The sequence below is a fragment of the Amblyomma americanum genome, chromosome 4 (genome assembly GCF_052857255.1).
Source record: "Amblyomma americanum isolate KBUSLIRL-KWMA chromosome 4, ASM5285725v1, whole genome shotgun sequence".
NCBI lineage: Eukaryota > Metazoa > Arthropoda > Arachnida > Ixodida > Ixodidae > Amblyomma > Amblyomma americanum.
The window spans coordinates 218474639-218489002 of NC_135500.1; the positions used below are offsets into that span (position 1 = coordinate 218474639).

General features: G+C 50.7%; 1 protein-coding gene across 2 annotated transcripts; it reads left to right on the forward strand.

Annotated features, from left to right (window-relative positions):
* Window positions 1-1071: 1071 nt before the first annotated feature.
* On the forward strand, window positions 1072-13093 carry LOC144129368 (mitochondrial 2-oxodicarboxylate carrier-like). Of its 2 annotated transcripts, none has more exons than XM_077663442.1 (2): window positions 1072-1218; window positions 10723-13093. In XM_077663442.1, the coding sequence occupies exon 2, from the start codon at window positions 10753-10755 to the stop codon at window positions 11674-11676; it is 924 nt and encodes a 307-aa protein (XP_077519568.1). In that variant the 5' UTR covers window positions 1072-1218; window positions 10723-10752; the 3' UTR covers window positions 11677-13093. The 2 variants fall into 2 exon arrangements, with proteins under 2 accessions (XP_077519568.1, XP_077519567.1); XM_077663441.1 differs by lacking the exon at window positions 1072-1218 and adding an exon at window positions 8075-8202.
* The last annotated feature ends 1271 nt before the right edge of the window (window positions 13094-14364 follow it).

Consider the following 14364-nt stretch of genomic DNA (forward strand, 5'->3'; position numbering starts at 1 on the left):
ACGCATTAGGACGCCCCAGAGTCACTAGCACGCCCCTACACGCCCTACATTTACAGCCACCTGTTGGCGAGACGACAAACGTCCCACACTGTCGTCTGCAGATCGTAAACTAGGAGTCGACAGCTGCCGCCACGCGGTCACATAAGGACTTCGTCATTTGGAACAGCTATTAAAAAAACAAAAAATTAGCAAGCCTCAAGGCCACTAAAGTATCGCCTGAAGGCGGATCGCGCCATCTGTGAGTCTTGTTACCGTCAAGCCTCAAGGCCACTAAAGTATCGCCTGAAGGCGGATCGCGCCATCTGTGAGTCTTGTTACCGTCCGGTGGAGTTCGTGTCTTCATCAAACGCCAGGTGGTGCTAACAGCGTTAATGTGTGCAGAAGCTTATGGGCGAATGAAATTGCTAGTAAAGGCACGGTTTTTCTGAGGCTATTGAGTGGTGAATCAAATCTGGGTAAGGCATGGATGTACGAATAATTATCCGGACAGTCCAGCAGATAATGGGCTTGATCCGAAGCACCCACCTTCGACCGTAAACATGCCGTACTCACTCGCTCCAGTGTTCTTAAATGGCACCCCGGCAATCAAGTTTAAACGGCCAGGTGGGGGATAAAGAATGCCCGAAGACGTACTTCGGTGACCCCGCTACTTTTGCTCACCTTCTGAGAAACGAACATGCCTAATAGCACGGAACAACACATAAACAAAAAATAGCAAATCATTCTAATGGCCGCAATGGCCATTCACCCTGTAAGAACAAGTGATTTCAATTCCCACTTCCTCAGTGGAGATGACGAAGAAGAGATCGTTTCGTAAACCTTCAGTAATAACTGCAACGTTCAGTTCAAAACAGCTAAAGCATCAGGAAACATCACTTAATGGACTAGTTTTGACCGCCATTTGAACAATCATCAAAAATTATGTAATGGCTACATGGTTATGCCTGCATCGTATTTTCTTTATAAGTCTAGGTTTGTCCTCGTTTGAAGGTTGTTGGTGAGACCTTCTAACTAGCAAATACAAATGCTTCGCATCGTCTGCCTGTACTCCGCTAGCAGACGACGGAAGCTCTCTGCTCTCGCAGCCCTCATCGAGAGACGCTTGCGCCGGAGTCACGTGACATCCGGAAATGCTGCGAAGCGCGTCTCCCTCGCCGCCGGCTGTGTCTACGGGCGCTGCGTGTGTGGCTAGCGGATCGTGCCGGCTGCGTTCACGCGGTGAGTGTTCGCCTTCTGCCATTTCTAAACCCGGTGGACCTTGCGCAAGGATCGTGCCTGCACCGGACTTCCAACTTTAGTGATCACTGTACTACATCCGAGGCGCTAGAGCCGTGACAACATTGGCGCGTGCCGCTGGCTGCTAACAGCGCGGGGCGTTTTCCGGTTGACGCTTTGCGCAGCGTTGGGTAGCGGGAGATTGCCCTGCACGTGTTTGTTATGGCGCTAAAAGCAGACAGCGAAGCGTCTATTTCGGGGCAAATTGGCGCTGGAGGGCGTGACCTTGGTGCTGCGTGTGCTGACAGCCGGGGGCCCTATCGTAGTACGTTGCCTTACCTCTGCCAAGATTCGTCGCGGCATTCCAAAAGCGCCGTTTTGTACCGCGGTCGAGCTTACAACGAGCTCCAGCTTGCGGGATGTGACTCCCGATGGAGAGGGTTTTTACGGAGCGCGCTGTTTGTTTACAACGGAGAGAGGTACTTGCTCGCCTTGGTGGTATGACGTCCGCGTTGCGCCGGCTCGGTTTTAATGCGCCAGAAGGCGCTCGAGTGTCTCAAAACAGAGCATGCTTGGTGAAGTTTCACTCTGTACTGCTTGCTTGCTTGCTTGCTTGCTTGCTTGCACATATCAGGCTTGATGAAGTTTCACTCTGTATTGCTTGCTTGCTTGAAGGGCGTGAATCCGCGCGTACTGCATGCAAGTGCCTACCAAGAGATGCTTGAGACCGTAGTGCATTCATATAGGGATTTATCTGGTATCGTCTTTTGCTTGCATTTGATAAATGATTTGAACTGATTTAGTGTGTTGAAGCGACGTTACAAGCCGAGCCTCCACGAAACCGTGTGACTACGTAAAAACATGACGAGTGCGATCAAGCGCTGTCTACGCTTCACAGCATTTACCGATCGAGTGAACCGTTACTGCCATGACATGGCAGGATTCAGGCAATAAAATTTTTATTCTGCTTCCGTGGTGCGTCCAGTTTTCCTTTCGGTAGTATTTGCTTAGACCACTAAGCTGCCCACGCCGGTATGTGTTTCCTCATGGGTTTAGCGTAACATTTTCAAGGCGAACTTAAGCACGGTTACTACAAACGCGCGAGCTCAGTTGTGCATTGCTTAGAGGTGTAGGCTGCTCGTAAATAACGCCGACGTGGTCTAGACAAGTGTTTGAAGGACTGTACTGCGCCATTTCGTTTCCCCGAAAACCGATTATTATTATTTTTTTTTTTCGTGCCGTTATAGCATAGGTTATTTTTCTTTTATTACGCGCTTAGGCAAAGTCTCCGTGGCAGAGCAGCCTTTCACATTCATATATGCCCCCGGATTTACATCTGCACTTGGCTCTTGTGATAAACTAAACTGTGGAATGTGCCATGACTATAACTGTATCAAAGCGCATACTTATCCAATTCAGCCGTTAAGTGCCGGTATTTTTACTCTCTGAACTGTTGGTAGATTGCCCAGTGCGTAATGTAATAGCCCCTGTTGGACTGTTCGGCTCCGAGTGTGGGGCTGTAGCCAGAATAGACGCGTTACAAAGACAGAAAAGAGCCAACTCGGTCAGCGTGTCGCGTCATTCGCCAGTAATAGCAACGGGGTCTTGGTGTTCTTGAAAGCTGTCGACGTGCCGCTTAATGACGAGTCCGCAGTTTTGTTTTTGTTTTTGGTTGCGCCATCGATGCGGTTTCAGTAGGTAACGGGAGTACCATCTCTGTGCAAAAAAATAGCAATGATGCACGTCTCGATACTGCAGTTACTCTTTCAGGCTTCCCTGTTTTGGTGATTACTGTAAATTATTTTTTTTTTTGCGTGAATTCTGGTAACTTTGCAGTGTCGGAATATTTTGCGAATACGGAATTTCGTGAAGCAAGACCCTTAGCGCTCCTTATGCGCAAATTAATCGCCGGATGATTTTTTCGCGAGGTCAGTGTGATCCGCGAAAAACGCGAGAAATAAGTCGCTTACAGCATCTGATTTGGAGTGTATCCTTCTATAGTGTCATCTTAGGGGCGGGTCAAGTGATACAGGTAAACGCCTCTTCTCATTCCCCGCCTATCTTTAAGAATAAAAAATGTTATCCTAGCTGCCAACCTTTCGGTAAAAGAACACCCTGCGGTATCATCTGTCGCTGTTAGAATTGCATGCGTCTACGCCTGACGTTGCTGTAGGTTTGCCGATTTACTTGCACTGCAAGTTGTTGAGGATGTGATCAAGTACGATGTGTTGAGCGCGAACGCACTCTCGCGTCTAGCGCTTATTCTCAGAGTGCAACACCATTACTCTGAAGAGACACTAAGGATGAGTGTACGTAATTTCCGTTCTTTGTAAAGAATTCATTCCATGGCATTTTCTTGCTATGCTGATGCTTGCGCTGCAGAAACCGGCCCATTTATTGTTGAGAAAATTAGATTTATAATGTTTCCCGCTCCCGGATTTAAACTCTCAACGTTTACACCAAAATGTACTCCGTGTTCACCGTTTCAACGTGAATGGTCGTTTAGTATAGCCTCAAAGATACGCCGTTAAAAAAAAGGGTCGACGCGCCGCAGATTACTTGCGAAAACCGCCGGTGATGGCGACACCTGTATTTAATTCTGTAGACTTTTCTGCCTAATAAAAGCTTTTTTTTTTTTGGTGAGAAAAGCGTCTTTCTAGCTAGAGCGCGGAAACGTATCAATAGTGGCAAACTCCAGTTTGTCCTCACTGTCCTTCCAAAGAATGGTATTGCTTGCTCCCAAGCAAGCATTGTTCTGTCATCGTCGGAGCACTTTCGGCTCCTGAACGTGACGTCGCGGGTTCGATCCTTTCCGTGGCAACCGCATTTCTGTGGAGGCGAAATGCGAAATCTCCCATGCACTGAGGCTTAGGTGCACGTCAGAGAAGCCCGGGAGCCCGAATTCAATTCGGGACCCTCTACTACGGCACGCCTAATATAGCTGGCAATGTTGGAATCGATATCTGGTGGCGCTGAACACTTGGACTTTTACGTCATGCTCTTAAAGAAGGCGTTTGCTCGAGGGTCACTCGTCCGATGTATTAGTGAGATTTCGAGCGCGTGCCTGCTCTCGGGACGGACGAGACGAGCTGCCCCCGATGATAAGCGTTGATACTACAGCACCGAATAGCCCACTCGTTGCGTCGGTTGACTGTACACTAATGACGCTTGTGCTCTGTCCGATAAGCGTCTAGCCACTCGTGAAGATAGGGCTCCGCCTTCATTGTCGAGGCCGCGCCGGCGCGAGCAAGGGGAACATGGGCTGGAGGTTTCCACGATGCCCGAGCCGACCGCAGCGCCGTAACGCGTAGCCTAGCGATGGTAGGAAGAAGCTTCGACAAGGACGCGCAGCACTTTTCACAAGGCGTCTGCCTGCCCGAGCCTGTCTCAAGGCACGAGCGTCCGCACCTCTACGTTACTGCGAAGTCCCCAAGCTGGCCACCGTAAACAAAACATCGTTCAGACTAGATATGAAGGAGAGTTGCTTGAATGAAGTACATTCCTTCTCGATCCTCATACAGCTTGCGATATAGACCGCACAAATGTCACCTGATCTTCCCTCTAGATCTGATATATTTCTATCCGCTCATTACGTGAATATTGAACTGTGGTAACGCCTGGGAACGTTTTCTGTAATAGGCGTTTGCCGTTACCTCATCAGCAGCCACGTACTAGTTAGTATACATTTTTTCAAAGCGACGTAAAGCAGGGCACAAAGTATGTATGTAAAGATGAATTACTATACTTTTACTATTACAATTCGGTGTGGCGCGACTCGTAAACGCCCTAGAGTTTTCCACAATAATAATAATAATAATAATAATAATAATTGGTTTTTGGTGGAAAGGAAATGGCGCAGTATCTGTCTCATATATCGTTGGACCCCTGAACCGCGCCGTAAGGGAAGGGATAAAGGAGGGAGTGAAAGAAGAGAGGAACAAATAGGTCCGTAGTGGAGGGCTCCGGAATAATTTCGACCACCTGGGGATCTTTAACGTGCACTGACATCGCACAGCACACGGGCGCCTTAGCGTTTTTCCTCCATAAAAACGAAGCTGTGGTATTTAAATAGGTTTCAAGAAAAGCGATGCTACGAAGGGTTTGGGGAATCGCATATAAAAGCTGTTATACGGGAACGTTTAGTACGCAGCGCTAATTGCTGTCGCGCGACACAAGTAGGCGTGTCATTTCTGAAACTATTTATGTGGTGCTGATGTGTGTGTGGGGGGGGGGGGGGGGGGGCAACGGGCAAAGGAAGGCGAAGCGACTATAATTAGTGGTTTTTGAGGAAAGGCAATGGCGCAGTAACTGTCTCACTTCTCGATGGACACCTCAGCCGTGCCATGGGTGAAGGGAAGAAGGTGGTAGTGAAAGAACAGAGAAAGAGGTCCGAAGCGATTATAGTCTCAAGCCGAGTGAACACCGTGCCATGACGGAAGGGATTAAGAGAACCCAGGGGAGAGGGAAAGATGTGTAAATCTTTAATCAGAAGAATGGCACTTTGGCCGGCGTGTCTCCATTCGATAGCGCGCATTCTAGGCTGGCCCGGTGTATATCGTACGTGTGCCTCTTATGGTCTCTCGCACCTTCGCGCTGTATCAGCTTTTTGTGCAACATGCAGCAACTTGCCTGCATCAAGATTCCACTCAGGGGAATGGGTCGGGGTAAAAGGGTTAAGCAGGCCTACTTCGCGAAGTCCCACTGCACGGGAGCACTGCACGCTGGCGTGTTGGCCCCGGGCGTCGTCCACTCTTCCAATGAAGTAACCTTCTTGTACACCAGCCGCGGTGGCTCAGCAGTTAAAGGGCTCGTCTTGCTCTGCTACTGATCCGGAGTAACCGGATTCGAAGGGGACCGCGGTGTGCGATGTCACTGCACGTTACAGATCCCCAGGTGGTCGAATTAGTCCGGAGCCCTCCACTATACGGCACCTCTTTCTTGCTTTCTTCTTTCACTCACTCCTTTATCCCTTCCGTTATGGTGCGGTTCAGATGTCCACCGAAATATGTAAGGCAGTTACTGCGTCATTTCCTTTCCTCAAAACTGATTTTAAATTTTCCCCTCTGTTTTTTGTGCGTTCGAGCTCCAAACGGGGCAGTCGCACAGCAGGTGCCGCCTGATCAGTCGTGCACCTGCAGTGTCGAAGGTCCAGCACGCAGTTGGCTCTGGGGCGACTTCTCACCACCGATTTCCGTGAGCGCGAAGCCAAAGTGTATAGGTACTATCGCAATAAAAGTTTTACTTGATGCGTGTTCTCAACAAAATAATGTTGTGGCTCTGCCTCGCGAGCTAGTCGCGTGGTATTTTTTAAAAGCGAAAGCTTTTACTTCTCCACTCCGTAGCTTCTTCGCAGTGCGCGCCATAAGCGCGCGTTTGACCTTGAACCGAGGAGAAACCACGTGACAGCTATGACGTCACTCAGCCGCCGCCGCAGTCGGCGTTCATTGCGTTCAATGGCGTTGTTAGCGTTCTAGACTCCGATGATTTTGAGGAAATGAAGGGCGCATAACTGGCTCCATAGGTCAGTGGAAAAATGAAAATTGGCTTTGGGGGCAAGGAAATGGCGCAGTATCTGGCTCACATATCGGCCGACACTTGAACCGCGCCGTAAAGGAAGGGAAAAGGAAGGAGTGAAAGAAGAATGGAAGAAAGAGATGCCGTAGTGGAGGGCTCCGGAATAATTTTGACCACAGCACAGCACACGGGCGCCTTGGCGTTTCGCCTGGACAATAATAATAATAATCTGGACGCCTAACCTGGACGTCTAACCTGGACGCCTCAATCGCGCATTGAGGCGCGTGGCGGTGGTGAGAGAGAGATGTGGCTGCATGCATTAGCGCTGACAGCGTTGTGGCAGACACGCGGCACTGCAGCAGAAGGCCGCAGCGTTCATTAGGTGAGCAACTTTTCGCGATCAACCAATAATGTAACTGCCACCCTTGCCAGGGTGGCAGGGTGGGCGCGCTGCCTATCCAGAGTCCGGATAGCATGCATGCCATACGCGACCTAGCGCAGTAGGGCGCGTGCGTGCGTGCGTGCGTGCAACCAACCTGTGATCGAGGATGTGGCGTCGGAACTCACCTTGAGTAGCATGACACGTCGGGGAGGCTCCAGAGTTGCGCGCAGTTCAGAGACTTAGAACTCAGTGCGGCTGGTGACGCCGCGAAAATGCTGCGTTCACTCGTGGAAGGGGACGAACTCACGGTGCCGCAATTGTTGTTCTGTATTCTCTTCATTCCGGTGTATTCCGGCTCCTTCTCTCGCTTCCTTTCTCGCTCCCACGTTTCTCCCTTTCCTCACGGCCCTGTTGACGGTTGAGGTGTCCACCCAGAAGCGAGGCAGTTAGAGGGCCGTTGCCTCTCCTCAAAAACCGCCGATTCCGGCGCGCGCAGATGTGGCGGTGGCGCGGTAAGAGGCAGCGACGCCTTATGTAGCGAAAAGTCTGGTTAGGAAACTGTAGACGGAGCAGGAACCGCTCTGCTGCCTCCATGCAGTTCCGTTTCTCGCTCGCCCTCAGTTACGACTCAAATGCAGTGTCACCTGCAGGAACGCGCGAGTTACTTCGTGGACGCGTCGATGGACGCTTCTTAGAGAGAAGTGAGGAGAAAGAGGTGTGTCGCAATCATCATCATCACTGGGTGCTGATTTTAATTCACGAATATATAATTGCATTAGCTAGTATCCTCTGCTGGAATGAGAATTCACTCTTTTTTTTTCATTTCAGTTTTTTTTTTGTCTCCACTTTTTATCCAAAATCGTGTCTAGGCGACAAATTAGTACAATTACTCTACTCCTTGGCCATGAGGGCGTTCGTATCGGCAGTGCAACCTGGCCGATCCTCCGCCGTAGGTATGGGCCATTAAGCCTGAAGACATCATTATCGGCGCTCCTCGTAGTCCACTGCTCAGCCAGCAGCGTTGACGTCTGCACCCGCTGGGACGATTTTTGAGGCCTATGGCTTCGACGAAAACCATTCTGCGCCCTTCGGTAAGGCACTTCGTCCAGGGACCTGCGTTGTTTTGACTGCGGCGTTAGTAGCTACCATTTTCGCGAAACGCCTCATTCGGACGCGTGATTGGAACTGCCGCGCAGCGTTGATTGCCGGGTGCAGGTTGTTGCTTCGGTGCGGTCGTCCGTTGACGCATCTGTGCTCTTGCATCCTGAGCTCCCGCCGCCGCGGTGGCTGATTGTTATGGCGCTCGGCTGCTGACCCGAAAGGCGCGGGCTCGATCCCGGCCGCGGCGGTCGAATTTCGATGGAGGCGAAATTCTAGAGGCCCGTGTACTGTGCGATGTCAGTGCACGTTAAAGAACCCCAGGTGGTCGAAATTTCCGGAGACCTTCACTACGGCGTTCTTCCTAGCCTGAGTCGCTTTGGGACGTTAAACCCCCATAGACCAAACCAAACCAGCATCCTCAGCTCTGTCGTCGTGGTTTGATTGGAAGCTGCAGTCACCTTAGGGTACTACCGACGCTATCCTTACTGAAGCGAGAGCTTCACTACGCTAGGTAAAGCTGATTTCGCCGTGCGTTGTCGGTCGACCTTCAAGTGAGCCAGAGGTCAAGTGTGGCTATAGGCCTTACCGTATGGGGTCCACCATTGTGTCGCACCACTTGACCTTTGACCTTTCGATTCGCCTGTAGAGGGTGGTAGAACAGGCCGCAGCGTTGATTGGATGGCCAACCTCTCGCGATGAACCATTAATTTAACGGCGTGTGGGTGCGCTGCCTATCCAGTGTGCGGAACGCACTCAACGTTACAGGCGCCAGGTCGCGTCTAGTTGCCCGATACACCAGAGCTTTCGTTCTCTAACCAGGTTCAGCAGTAGTCAAACCGCAGCTAACTTTTGAATATTTGATGCCTCCGTCTCTGCCCTGTGCGCCCCGGGGCGTCTCATCAGCTATGACTTTATGCTCGTAAACACTATGAGCTCGCAGCTTTGGTTCTTGGCTGCATCCCTCCGTCCAGCTCTTATTGGGACTGGAGGGCCCTTTGATTTCTGTGGGATTTAAAAGCCACCATCTGAAGGGGCTTGGATCCGCATAGCGTGGCTCTAACGTTGGCTCATATCAGGGCACTATTCTCTGTCGGCTTCTCATGGTACAGTTTAGTAATATGAACGAGCCAGGCATTCTACGCCGTAGAGGGAGCGAAACTGTACTACAGCAGGCATTGGCTATTCTTTCTGATTTTGATTCAGTTTCCTGTCGTTACAAGGCGCAGACGAGCCTAGACATATATGAGCGTTTGTCTCCGACTAGGTGTGTCGTCTGCTGCCTTCGCGCTTTGCACGCTTTTACAACCGTGGGCGCAGAAACATTTCTATGGCCACATGGTTGAAATTTCCAGATCCCTTCACTACGGCGTCCCTCATAGCCTGAGCCGCTTTCGCACGTTAAACCCCCGTAAACTAAACCAAACCAAACCTTCAGTGATTGCAGCGAAACGGCTGGCGCGTGCGCAGAGCAAGGGGCGCGCCTTTCAAGCCTGTTCCCTCTTCTCTTTCTAGTTTGCATTCCAGGGTGAGAACCTCAGAGTGATAGTATAATATATATTCGAAAAACTATGCTCGGTTCTCTGTTTAGTCGGTCTCTGTTTTTGATTCCTCGGGAGTGCCATGGGAAGAAAAGGGCACCTTATCTAGTAGTTCGTGAAAGCTTGTGTTTAGGGAGATATTTAGCATAGCGGAGCAGTTTTAGCGTAGACGTCGGCCGGACTATGCCCTATATCGCATTGTGACGATTCCCCAAGGCAGCAGACGCCAAGGACACCACAGGCGCCTTCTCAGCGGCACCCAGCTGCACGGGGGAAAGGGAAAAGATAATAGACGCTCCCCCGCTTTTCAAGGAGAGGGGCCAGTCTGACTCCCGCCACCAACGTGTACTGTCGGTTTACGGGGCGCTCTTCCCGCGCCCTCGTTAGGCCACGTCGGTGACCCGTTTCGGCGTTCGCTTCAATGCTCACCACCTTGCAATACTATAACACGCATGTTGTCTGCAGCACTATGGAATCCACAGCTCTCCCGTCCAGCCAGGGCTGCAGGAACAGAACAAATAGTGCTTCAAACATTTGAGTAGCATTGAACTATTTTTAAAACAATTATTGCAGTAACTTGAAGGGCATTTCTGGCAGTTTGCATGGTGTGGAGGAAAGCGGGGAGCGCGCGCCTGCTACTGCGCGTGAGCAGCGCGCATACGCTGGTCCGGAATACGCGCCTACGCCAATACGTCTCTGTGCTAAAACTTTCTTACATTATCGCTTATAATCGCACTACCAACTCGTCACTGCCAATATTTGGAACAGTCTCGTATCACCCGTCGTTCGTATCTCTGTTCCTGAAACGTGAACATGCCTCGCCTTGGTTCGTTTGTTCACGGACTTTTGTGCACGTAAAGCCGTATGTGGGGAGTTGCTCGGCGCTAATGTTTTGGATGAAGGTTGGTGTGTAGAGGTATCTTGCATAATTACCGATGTCTTTTTGTTCTGTCTTTGCATTAAACTGTGCAGACGGGCGGCCATAGCACCAGCACCACCACCATGTCGGAGCGTTCGGGCATTCGCAAGCTGGCGCGGGAAGCCGCCATCCAGATCGCGTCGGGCGGCTCGGCGGGCTTCGTCGAGATCTGCCTGATGCACCCTCTGGACGTGGTCAAGACCCGCTTCCAGGTCCAGCACAACCAGTTGCTCGCGGCCGCCGGCGAGCAGCGCTACACCTCCATCGCCGACTGCTTCCGGCGCATGGTGCGCTCCGAGGGCTTGCTGGCCATCTACAAGGGCATCCTGCCGCCCATCCTGGCCGAAACGCCCAAGCGGGCCGTCAAGTTCTTCACCTTCGAGCAGTACAAGAAGCTGTTCGCTTTCGGTGGCCCTCAGACGGCCGTCAGCCTCTCGCTGGCGGGACTGTTCGCCGGCCTCACCGAAGCCGTGTTCGTGAACCCGTTCGAAGTGGTCAAGGTGCGCCTGCAGACCGACAAGCAGGTCGTCACGAGGCAGCCGAGCACCTTCGCCGTAGCCAGGGGCATCTATCGCGAAGCAGGGTTCGGCCTCCGCGGCCTCAACTTGGGACTGACTTCGACCATGAGTCGCAATGGACTGTTCAACATGTTCTACTTCGGCTTCTACTTCTCGGTCAAGGACAAGCTGCCGAAGACGGACAGCGAAGCAGCCACGTTCGCCATGCGGCTGGCCACGGGATTCGTGGCCGGCACGGGAGCGTCCATGATGAACATACCGTTCGACGTGGCCAAGAGCCGCATCCAGGGCCCGCAACCCGGGCCGCCGGGAACCATCAAGTACAGGACGTGCCTGCAAAGCGTGCGCACCGTGTTCGTCGAGGAAGGTTTCTTCGCGCTCTACAAGGGCCTCGTGCCCAAAGTTCTGCGGCTGGGTCCCGGCGGCGCCGTCATGCTGGTTGTGTACGAGCACATGCACGAGTTCCTCAAGCAGAAGTTCCCCGGCTGATCGCTTTGTGAATGTTGCCCAGAGTTGCCAGAATTGGTTCGCGGAGTGCGGCGATTTGTTTCCAGGAGCACCTGTGGTTCTTGACGAAAAGCCCTGACTGCAAACTGGGCTCCACGTCTAGCACGCGAGCCTGTCTTGTAGTGAAGTGCCTTACCTCAAGCACTGCAGATGTTCGACTATACGCTGGCTACGGTACTCTAAGAACATTTTCTGGTGACTTTTCTCTGTCCTTATACCCGCAACCTTTTCATCTTTTGTTTCAAGGAGAATGAAGTGGACTTTTCAACGGAGGCACACAAAGCAGTATTTTCTGCGCTATTTCAAACTCTCCTGTGTCACTGGTGCTGCTGCGGGAAGATTGAGGTTGTAGAAATAGCGTTACTTATGTTGGTTTAAAAAAGAGTTTTGGTCTTTTTTCTTCAGAACCGCATATATCTTTCATTACTGGCCTGTAGGAATATTGTGGTATCGCTCTTTCTTTGTGGAATACTTGTGCAAATAAGAAAACTTTGGGTATAAGTACATTATACTGCTGTTGACCAGAGCTGACTTTGAAGGATCGTGGCACCTTAGGCTCACGTGCAGCGGAATATATAGCAATTGCGTTTTTCTACAAGACAGAATAACTGGCCGCGCCCTTAATGAAAAAAATAATCATTGCTGGTATGTACATTGATTTCGACTGCTACGTCCGGCACGCCGTGAACGAAGGTACCAATCGTGTCATGCCATCCGTACGTATGTTAAGTGTTTGTCAGCTGCGACACTTGAGCAGGCTGGCAAAACGGCGAGAATTCTGAGAGAAGGGTTGACCTGGCGTCCTCATACGTGAAGGAAATCAACGTGTTTATACATATAAGCAGAGCCATGCTGGAGCACTGTTAACTTCGCATTCTAGGAAATGCATTGCTAAAATAGCAGGGTTTGAAGACCGTCTTACAGAAAAATGTGACTAGGTGAAACCTTGCAACTGACAGGAGCAACGTCATTTTCAGCTTGTTACTGCCTTTTGTGCAGCAAGGAACTGCTTGCTTTCGGTAATATCTATGTTACAGCGTTCAAATGTACCACTGCATAGACTGCGCTTTCTCATTTTCGCAACCTCCACACGTGAATTTCCTCTGTAATCGGGTTGAACTGTCTACAACCATTTCCCATTTCTCAAGTGCTTAACTCGAACGCTGTGTATAATCACACCGCTTCCCGTCAAGGCGATGAAGCCAGTTGCTCGCTTTGGCGCCATGGAATGCAGTTCAGTGCTTTCATCTTTTTCTCGTGTTTTTATCGAAGTGATCACTGAAACAGTTGGTCGCGAAAGTCGAGGGCGCCTTCCTTACTGCGTTTTTGAGGTCCTTCGTGATACATTGCTCCCATGTTATGTATGATGACTTTTAAAAAATTATTTCTGACCTGTTTCGGTTTCCTCCTGTGTCTACCTTATTCGTACTGTGATTGCCGCGGGTGTCATGCGTCACGCTAGTAAAAGGCAGAGGGGGTGGTGGCGGGGTGGAGGTTAGAGTATTATATTCGGGTGGCGTGATGCATTGTGTCATCGGACTGCCAATGGATAGAGAGAGAGAGAAAAAATTTATTGTCAGGAAGATGGTGATCTTGATTTTTTTCACCCGATCAGTCAATAAATTTAAAAAAGAGCTTAGGGTTCTGAGGTGGACACATTTTCAAAAAGGAAAGGTATGATTCAATGATATGAGCCTTCACTTGAAAGAAACCTGAACAGAATAAAATTTTAACTGGGTAATCGCCTTACCTCTGTAAGAAAGTCCTGAATATCGCAACAGGTATCCCGCTGTATCGTGCCCAAATGTAGAAGTGTGTCAACAGCCTAAACAACGAAGACCGAGCTGCTAAAAGGTCGAATTTCCAAAAGCCACATCCTCGGTAGTGAGCGGAGCACGAAATATTCTCTAAGTTCTGGTTCATTTCAAAGACAGCATAGAAAAGCTGGCACAGACGGTAGACCACCGGGCCAGATCTGCACGCGTTGTTTTAATCGCGCAATGCGACAGTGTAGCCGCAGGATGGACTTGAAGCTGTCATTCTCACCAGTGTCGGCTGTTCAGGGTGAATAGGGGATGCTGACACATGGGAGAGGAAGCCAGAGCTTTCCCAATTGAAAATACAGGCTACTTCTTTTCATGGAGACTGTAAGCACGGCGGTAAAACAACAGTGCGGAGAATGTTTACATCATCGCACAAATGCAGTCACTCCCGTATCATAAGACGCTGTCCTGCTATGCTGATCCCCTCGTATTGGATACAAAGAACGAAACTCGGCAGGTCCAGTTTCTGTTACACGACGAGCGTGCTTGTTCTACCGCGATCAAAACTTTACGGGACGCGAGTGTTCGGAAGAAAAAAAAAACTTATTTCGGCGTAGTCCTCGCGTAATCCAGTCGCCTGAAATGCGTCATATGGGCACAAGCATGCTCTCGCCGCTAGAAACAATACCACGTGTCTGGGTCCCGAGGCAGAGCTGCAGTGAATTTCTCCGAGAGCATGTGTGCCGTAGTATATAGATCGCGATAGTACATAATACTCACTTCGAAAGCGCCGCTGCGTGGCCACGAGGCTAGGTGCAGCGTGGCCTCCGCGATCCAGCGCACCTTTGCTGCAGACGGATTGTTCTCAAATATACCGCCAAGTGGCAGCACCGATCGGTAGCTAGGT

Excerpts from the sequence above, each read along its gene's own strand:
- LOC144129368 (XM_077663441.1), top strand. The coding sequence starts at position 8,170 with ATGGCTTCGACGAAAACCATTCTGCGCCCTTCG. Across the intron at positions 8,203-10,722 it reads AAACCATTCTGCGCCCTTCG|ACGGGCGGCCATAGCACCAG; the intron begins GTAAGGCACTTC and ends TAAACTGTGCAG.